This window comes from Oncorhynchus clarkii, chromosome 20 (genome assembly GCF_045791955.1).
Source record: "Oncorhynchus clarkii lewisi isolate Uvic-CL-2024 chromosome 20, UVic_Ocla_1.0, whole genome shotgun sequence".
Lineage (NCBI taxonomy): Eukaryota > Metazoa > Chordata > Actinopteri > Salmoniformes > Salmonidae > Oncorhynchus > Oncorhynchus clarkii.
The window spans coordinates 80,584,614-80,594,374 of record NC_092166.1 but is presented as its reverse complement, the minus strand read 5'-3'; the positions used below and the strand labels follow the sequence as shown (position 1 = coordinate 80,594,374).

The 9,761-nt window shown below is 41.8% G+C and overlaps 1 protein-coding gene across 1 annotated transcript in view; it reads right to left on the bottom strand.

Moving 5' to 3' along the window:
- LOC139376974 (dual specificity mitogen-activated protein kinase kinase 6-like) overlaps positions 1-9,761 on the bottom strand; it is a 49,738-nt gene that overhangs the window by 16,762 nt on the left and 23,215 nt on the right. The window contains exons 3-6 of the mRNA XM_071120008.1: positions 7,576-7,624; positions 5,672-5,785; positions 5,151-5,270; positions 2,761-2,877 (exon numbers count right to left, since the gene is read on the bottom strand). Of these exons, the coding sequence (XP_070976109.1) occupies positions 2,761-2,877; positions 5,151-5,270; positions 5,672-5,785; positions 7,576-7,624 (400 nt within the window). The remainder of the gene's footprint in view (positions 1-2,760; positions 2,878-5,150; positions 5,271-5,671; positions 5,786-7,575; positions 7,625-9,761) is intronic.

Sequence of the window (9,761 nt, the reverse complement as noted above, 5' to 3'; positions counted from 1 at the left end):
AATACTTGTATGTTTGAGAAATTAGAATTATGAGATTTGTTGATTGAATTTGGCGCACTGCAACTTCATTGGCTGTTGGCGAGGGGTTCCGCTTTCCCAGACAGGTTAATATAATTGATTTTGTTTTGATATTTTAACCTGCATGTCGTGATCGCGTTTGGTGGTGGGGGACTAAATAAATGTATGCACGATGGCGCACAGCCAGTTTGGGTTCCGTGTTAGAGGGACTATCATTTTGTTTATCAACAGGACAATGACCCAACACACCTCCAGGCTGTGTAAGGGCTACTCGACCAAGAAGGAGAGTGATGGAGTGCTGCATCAGATGACCTGGCCTCCACAATCACCTGACCTCAACCAAATTGAGATGAGTTGAACCGCAGAGTGACGGAAAAGCAGCCAACAAGTGCTCAGCATATGTGGGAACTCCTTCAAGACGGTTGAAAAAGCATTTCCGATGACGCTGGTTTAGAGAATGTATAACTGTCATCAAGGCAAAGGGTGGCTACTTTGAAGAATCTCAAATAGAAAACATTTTTGATTAACACTTTTGGTTACTACATAGTTGATGTCTTCTATTATTCTACAATGTAGAAAAGTTCAAATAAAAACCTTCGCTTGAGTAGGTGTCCAAACTTTTGACTGGTACTGTATATATAAAAAGCTTAGGCCTACCCCAGACAGGGAGAGAGCTATGCCACGACACCAACATTAATTTCTTTATCAGATAGGCTGTGTCTGCATAAGTGTTCACCTCCTTTGATGTGACACCATAAATAAGCTCGGCTGCAACCAATTGCCTTCAGAAGTCAAATAATTAGTTGAATGGAGTCCACCTGTGTGCAGTTAGTCACATGATCTCATTAAAAATACCTGTTTGTTAGAGAACCTAATCAGCATGAAGCTCAAAACAAGTCAGAAGTTCTGGAGAAGCACCAATCAGGGTCGGGTTCTAAAAAAAAATATATCCCATACTTTGAACATTACAAATCCATTATTTAAAAAATGGAAAGAATATGGCACAACTGTGACTCTGCCTAGAGAAGGCCCTGCACCAAAACTCAGTGACTGGGTAAGGAGGGCATTCGTCAGAGAAACAACCAAGAGGCAACTCTGAAGGAGCAGAAGAGATCCACAGCTGAGATGGGGGAAAAACTGTACATGGGACAACTATTACCTGGGCTTTTTAGAAGAGTGAGAATAAAGCTGTAAAAAAATATATATTTTTGACAAAAGACATGTGGAAAAAAGTTATCTGGTCAAAGCCAAAGACTGCTTATCGCCCTGAACACCATCCCCATGGTGAAGCGTGGTGGCAGCATCATGTTATGGGGATGCTTTTCATCGGCAGGGACTGATCAGGTTAGAGGGCAAATCCGGGGAAATTCTAGAGGAAAACCTGTTTCAGTCTGCAAGAGGCCTGCGACTGTGGCGGAGGTTCACCTTCTAGCAGGACAATGACCCTAAACACACAGCCAAAGCTACACTGCAGTGGTTTAAAAACAACAACCTGAATGTCTTTGAATAGCTCAGTTAATGCCCAAACCTCAATCCAATTGAGAATCTGACAAATTGCTGTTCACCAACGGTGCCCATCCAACCGAGCTTGAGCAATTTTGTTAAGAATAGACCAAATATTGCAGTATCCAGATGTGCAAAGCTGATAGACTTACCCAAAGACTCACAGCTGTAATCGCTGCCAAAGGTGCTTCTACCAAGTATTGAATCAGGGGGCCGAACACTAATGCAACCAACACTTTTTTTTTTTTATTCACTTTGGTGTCAAACATATTTGCACCTCCCGAGGTTTTAAGTATATATTGTGTTAAAACCTGGAATTGAAAAGTATAATTTTGTATTTTTAACATTTAATTTACACAATAAAATGTGGGGTGAATACTTACTTGTGTAAGGTTACTTCATTAATTTTCAATTAGAACATTTTTTTATAAAGATGAGAATTATATTGTTAGATTTATAGGAGTAAATCCGGTACTTCCTGAAGTTCACCTGTCAGTTTGCGGGCCGGTGCGCATTGCCTTTGTATCATAGGCCTGCAGTATAATAGGCTAATAGCCACACCAAACCTTAACGCTTCTTACTTTTGATATTATCCTAATAAAGTTAAGTCAAGCAAATTGTTTATAGGGAAAATGAGCAGGATATTATACTGTGTCAAACATAACATTACAGTTGGAACGTCATTTGGCCACAGAAAATGGCTGAACAGAATGAAACAGAATACTTGTGAATTGGTTTAAACCTGAACAGGCTATATTGCAGCAATTACCTTGAAAAGGCTAGTGACCCCCGTATCCAATAGGTTAATGAAAATGTACCTACAGAAAGCTGAGAACATCCTCTCCCTATCTGCGACTAAAATGGTCACAGTCTGGAGCCCTGCCTTGTAGGCTTTTCACTGTAGGCATATGCTACCTTTATTTTAATACTTTTGTTATACTTCAAATTAAAAAGACCTCCATCTTCACGATCAACAGTAGCCTAGGCCAAGGCTCCTCTCTCGCGTTCTCTCTCTACTCAGCAGCTGGACACCACTGGACAATTTGGCCGGGCTACAATTTTATTAATCAGCTTTTCATTTATTTAAAAAAAATTGTCCCACAGCCGGCAATTACCGGCTAACGGAAACCCAGTCCTACAGAAAACATGTAATATTCCGCTTGGTCTCTAGGCTGAATGATGTGACATAGTTAGTCCTATTTACACGAGGAAAGGAAGTGAGGAGGTAGTCCTACTCACTGAGACGGCCATCTTTCCCAGGATATCTTCAGGGATGGTCATGCCCTTTTCTATCACCTGCTTATAGAACTTATCCAGAGAGGTGTCCATCAGCTCCATACAGATCCACACATCACCCTGGGAACACAGGTACAACATGAGAAGGTCAGATTGGGGTGAGAGTTTAAGGGTTAAGGAGGTGGGGTGGGGGGTGGGGGGGGGGGTACTGAGATGGAGAAGGGGGTGGTGGGAACGGAAAAAGGGGGCTATGGAGAAAGCGGTAGAGGGATTGGAAAAACAGAACCACATTCCAGACACACAGATTGGCTAACAGGAAGGAGCTTTTTCCAATGTGCTCCGCTGCAGATGGATATCCTGTGGAACGCTCTCTTCTCTACGAGTGGTAGGTAATTACATCCGGCAAGATCAGGAATTCTTTATTTGTTTATCTTGACTACAACATACACCGCTCTATCATCTGACGTCTCTACGTGAGGAAAAAGGGACCACGGCACCTGTGTCTGGATGGCAGCCCAGTTCTACAGTACAATGTCATGTGTAAATCAGAAAGTCTTATGTTCCACATGACCAAAAGTATGTGGACACCCGCTAGTTGAACATCTCATTCCATTAATATGGAGTTGGTCCCTGCCCCTTTTGCTGCTATAACAGCCTCCACTCTTCTGGGAAGGATTTCCACTAGATGTTGGAACATTCCTGCGGGTACTTGCTTCCATTCAGCCACGAGAGCATTATTGAGGTCGGGCACTGATGTTGGGCAATTAGGCCTGGCTTGCAGTCCGCGTTCCAATTCATCCCAAAGATGTTCGGTGGGGTTGAGGTCAGGGCTCTGTGCAGGCCAGTCAAGTTCTTCCACACTGATCTCGACAAACCATTTCAGTATGGACCTCACTTTGTGCATGGGGGCATTGTCATGCTGAAACAGGAAAGGCACCTTCCCCAAACTGTTGCCACAAAGTTGGAAGAACAGAATCGTCTAGAATGTCATTGTATGCTATAGCGTTAAGATTTCCATTCACTGGAACTAAGGAGCCTAGCCTGAACCATGAAAAACAGCCCCAGACCATGATTCCTCCTCCACCAACTTTACTTTACATATGCATTGGAGCAGGTAGCGTTCTCCTGGCATCCACCAAACCCAGATTCGTCTGTTGGACTGCCAGATAGTGAAGCGTGATTCATCTCTCCAGAGTCCAATGGCGGCGAGCTTTACGCTACTACAGCCGATGTTTGGCATTGCAGTTGGTGATCTTAGGTTTGTGTGCGGCTGCTCGGCCATGGAAACCCATTTCATGAAGCTCTCAACGAACAGTTCTTGTGCTGGTGTTGCTTCCAGAGGCAGTTTGGAACTCGGTAGCGAGTGTTGCAAGCGGCACCGTTCTGTGAGCTTGTGTGGCCTACCACTTCTCAGTTGAGACGTTGTTGCTCCTCGACGTTTCCACTTCCCAATAACGGCACTTACAGTTGACCGGGGCAGCTCTAGCAGGGCATACATTTGATGAACTGACTTGTTTTAAAAAGGTGGCATCCTATGACAGTGCCACGTTGAAAGTCAATGAGCTCTTCAGTACGGCCGTTCTACTTCCAATGTTTGTCTATGGAGATTGCATGGCTAATGTGCTCAGATTTATACACCGGTTGGCAACAGGTGTGGCTGAAATAGCAGAATCCACTCATTTGAATGGGTGTCCACATATTTTTGTACATAGTGTAGAAATGAAGAGGACTAAGTTAGTTGCTAAATAACTGCCTCTCTGAACATACCTTATGCAGTCAAATATATAGGCATCCATGCAGGATTCACAATTACTTCTAAAATAAGTTGACATTTAAAAATTTAAAAACTTACGGTGTTCACATTTTGTTTGATAAACAACTGATCAAAACTGAAATTAAGGTTTTGCACTTAAGTCAAAAATGGCATGGACTAAATTATTCAACATTCTAATTAATTTGGTGGGAGGCGAGTGATTCTTGGAAAGTATCATTTATCCTACTCTTTGTAAATTGCAGGTGCCTACTGGGTAAAAAAGAACCAACTAGTTTGGAAAATATAAAACTGTTGCACTCCACTGTAAAGTGTACGGGTACCGATATGTTTGACAGCATCTTTACAAGGCTCTGTCCTCCGACATCTCTGGAAGGACATTGTAGGAAGCCTATGTTTAACATAGTACAAGACCAGCAGTAGAGGAAACCAAAGAGGAGTAGCTGTTGTGACGAACAACTTACGGGGATCCAAAAACACAATTAATACACTCCACCTAAAGACTGTCTATTGTAAAGAGGCTTTTGGACTTTAGAAAAAACACTACAAGACATAAGTATTATTATTTAATTGTAATTATTTTTAATTTTTTTTCAAGTATTTTTATAAAGAAGCTGGCTACCTCTCTGAAGAGTGCGCCGTAGAAGGTGACTGTGTAGAAGCAGTCTACTGTCCTCATAGAGATGTCCAGGTCCATCAACAGTCTCTTCTGTTCCTGGGTGTTCACTGTGGCACGGATCCTCTAGGGTGGGAGGGAAAGGACATCAAATCCATCCATCCAACCTACTTATTACATCAACAGCTGTCACCACGGCCGTTTGCAACAGGCAGCCCAATTCTGATCTCTTGCGACAATTGTTGGCATAAGAGTTGATCTGATTGGTCAAAAGACCAAATAGTGGGGAAAAAGACCAGAATTGGCCTGCCTGTTTAAATAAAGCCAGAGTGCTTAGCTATAGTAACCCGACTAAGGCCGCGTTTACACATGCAGCCTAATTCTGATATTTTTACACTAATTGGTCTTTTGACCTATCATATTAGCTCTTTTGCCAATAACTAGGCAAAATATCAGAATTGGGCTGCCTGTGTAAACGTAGCCCTAGATCCCCTTAGAGATCAGTTACAGCATCAAATATCTCATACCTTGACTGCCATGATCAGGCCACTGGGCATGTGCCTCATCTTGTCCACCACGCCGTACGCCCCTCTCCCCAGCTCGCCAATCTGCTCCAGGTCATCTGCCTTCACCACAAAGTTCTGCTCAGCGCCGGCAGAGCGGGGAGAGATGCGTGTCAGGCTCGACAGTGACAGATCAAACATGAATGGGTGACACGATGTAATAAGGAAGAAAGAACATGTATCTCCCTCCCTTGATGTAATCACTGAACACAAATTGAGCAGGGTAAAAAGATGAGTCACTAGAGTTCCTTGTTTTTTTTACCCAATCCTCATCTCGTGAAAACAAAACAGTAACAGAGAGCGAAAAGCACAAAAGAAAAACTAGGTCTAATCTCCCAACAACAGTGTCATTCTGACCGGGGGTACTCGTCTTTGTCTGAGAGTGGCTCGGAGCTATGTCTTTGTTTAAGTAACTACTCTAACCAACAGTTTCTAATCAACAGAGAAAGCATTGGACATGGTAAGGGGGCTGAGTCGAAAGACACCGCAAATTACCCCTTTTTCATCTAAACTACTGGTTCCAGTAAAGAATGGGAACTTCTGTCCTTTTCTCACTTCATACAACAACTAAATCAATGGTTGCCCCGACTTTGACTTCAGGCTAAATTATAAGAGGGAAAAAAGCCAGCATTTATACCAATGGAAAAATTCCACTTATTTGCTAAGTTTTTAAAATAAATACTTTTACTGCCCGTCAGGAAGATAAACACATTCCAGTCTGCACCTACAATCAGAAGTATTCAGTCCAAGTCGTAATGTTTGCTAGGGCGTTATATATTCGGCTCAAAGACCCTTTACTGAGCCAAGCTTTCATCTTTCTGCATCCAAAGCACAGAGAGAATCTTACTCTATCTACCTAATGCTGCGTTCAGACTGAGGGACGCAAAAACCGTCATACCAGTCGGCACAGTGGGACAAGAAAGAAGAGGACGGTAAAAAGCAGCCCGACAGCAAAGATTTTTTTATAACTAACCCAAGATCGATTGGAAACGACAGGCTCTGGTCTGAGCATATGAATCATAGTGGGCAGAACAAGCAAGGAGGTGGGCGGAGTCAAGCACGAGCTAGTGAGATCCTATTGGCGCATTCTAGCATGTCCATTAGGGAACGCCTACTCTGAAGTTCACGTGTGTATTAACTCAATTCGCCATTGCACTCCTTATAAACAACGGCAATTATAAATTTTTTACAACTTTGGCAAAGCGTTAAGTCTACAAAACACAATTATTATATTTTTTAGAAACAGAAAGCAGTATGGATATCAAAATGTTTAATCAAATGAGAAAATTTGCAGAACGTTGGTCAAAATCCAACAAATCCATCTTCTCCCACCGCCGTCCACTGGGTATCCTCTCATCACTATATTTGTTCGTGAGTGGAAATGCCAACCGAATGTCACATTTATCACATCCAGTGAAATATCTGTCTAATTGTTCCATCTTTCATGAAGGTTTGCATCGTTATGGTGATTTCAGTAAACAACATCCGGTAGAAAACAACAACACTACGGCAGACGGCAAAAGTTGAAATATTTGAACTCCCCGCCAGCCTCAACGCCGTTTACCTCCACGCTCTCACTGAAAACATTTGGCGTTTACCGCCACGCTCTCACTGAAAACATTTGCCGTTTACCGCCACGCTCTCACTGAAAACATTTGCCGTTTACCTCGTACCGTCTAAACACAATATAGGTTACAACAACTATACCCAGATGTCAAACCCGAAGTTTGTACTTCAGTTTTAAATAAAGGTTCAGTCGGAGGAACGTGTGAGGAAGAAACAGTGATAAACGAAAGGTAAGAAGAATGTGAGAGAGTAAACTACACTGAACAGTTCAGTGAACATGAATAAGATGTGGTAAGTAGTACCTTCTCTCCAATGGTCACACAAGCTTTCGAATCCAAATCTCTTGGGGGTCTGTAAAGTAGTCAAACAGTTGTTAGGATAAAAAAAAAAACGTTATGTACATAAAACTGCATGCATTAATATTCATTAAAATTTCAAAATGTTCTGGGAAAAAAAAAACTACATGTAGATGTTAATGTAAGAAAAAGTGTTTGTCTTGAGTTATCATCATGACACTGAAATGATGCTATGAACAATATTCACTGGCACATTGCGCCATCAGTTTGTGAACCACTTATCGGTGAACACATCCAAACGGTAATCTCTAACTAGCCTCCTCTCTCCTCATGGGGAGGAAACGGAGCCGTCACTGACATCTTTAGGATCATCATGTTGATTAAGCAGCCTCATATCCGTATTAAAATGCCTCATAGCAAAACAGGATAACACTTTATATTAAAAAGAGAAGGTTGCGCAATACATGTCCATAAATTTAACACTGTAGATTGGTGATATTCCATCGGGAAAAAATATAATCTTTATGCATTAGTTTATAAAAATGGAATTACATGTATCATAAACTCATACCAACAAACAATACATTGCGGCTTTGACGTCAAGAGCTGGGTACACGGTTTAACGGTAGGCATGTTTGGTCTATTGGGGGAAAAAAGTTGGACCGCTTGGGGCAGAATGGCTCAGGGAAATCCCTTGAGCTTCAGTCTCACTTCGTCCCAAAGACTTACGATGGCTACCAACAGTGGAAGACTGGATTCAACATGAATCTGAGGCTAGTAAAAAGGGGTTATGTGCCCACAGTCAATATAGGCTCCAAGTCCACTGACACCACCTGTGTTACAGCACGATAGCGGGCGGCTTAGGTGATGGAGGCGACTCGGTAAGTAGGCACTAGAGTGCGCAGAGTTTTGTAATTACACTAGTAACAACGTGATAATAAAATGGTAATAGAATTGTTCCATAGTAGGTAGGGGTGTAACAGTTCACCAAACCCGCGGTTTGGTATGTAATTGCGGTTTTAGGGGGGCACGGTTAGATTTGGTACAGTGGGAAAATAAAATGGCGACAGTTACTGTAGTTTGGGGGGGGGGGGGTACTTTGTAGTTAACATTTAAAATGAGAAGGTTTTTGAGAATGGCTTTCCATCTACCAGAATAGGTAGCATGTCATATCATTATATCATATCATTAGCATCATGCTGACGTCTACATGGTGGCGGACAAACACGAAAAGAAAAGATGGACGCATTCCCGCTCCCAATGGGTCTTCAGGAAGTTGAAGGAAAATACAAAATCACTGACACATTTTATTAACATCTCTTATCATCTTAGGGAATATCAATTAATTATCTCATTAATTCAATATATTTAGTTGATTTCCTACTAACTATTTTACTGGGAAACCAAAATGTTCCCAAGCTGGAGATTTTTAAATGATCATGGAGTATCCTCCTGGTTTATTCACTCGACCACTCAGTATCATACAGAACTAGCTCCCGGCTGCGCCTCACAAAATGACCGTCTGAAATGTGGCAATTAAGATTTGAATTTTGATCACAATGTGCGCATAGGCTCTAGTTGTTTTAACAGAATAGCATGCAAAGTTTTGTCAGCTCAGATTTACTAAAGAGCCATACAACACAGTGTAGGCACAGCTTCTCGGCCTAGTGATTTATTCATTTGGGTGTATTCATTTGGGTGTATTCATTTGGGTGTATTCATTTGGGTGTATTCATTTGGGTGTATTCATTTGGGTTCACAGTGCAGACTAAAGCGTGGTTCCTGTACTGAATGGTTTGGTACAAATACATGTACCATTTCTACTTTAGTGACTGGATTGTACTTGTATTGTGTTGGAGGTGATTTTGTAATTACACAAGGTGAATAATGATGTGTCGTTGTAATACAAAGAGTTGTGATATACAGTGCCTTCACAAAGTATTCACATCCCTTGAATATACTGAGATGTTGCGTCTCTGGCCTACACACAATACTCCATAATGTCAAAGTGGAATGATGTCATACATTTCTTTTTTTGGGGGGGGGGGGGGACAAATTAATAAAAAAATGAAAAGCTGAAATGTCTGCAGTCAATAAGTATTTAACCCCTTTGTTATGGCAAGCCTAAATAAGTAGAGGAGTAAAAATGTGCTTAAAAAGTCACATGGACTCACTCTGTGCGATAAGTATTT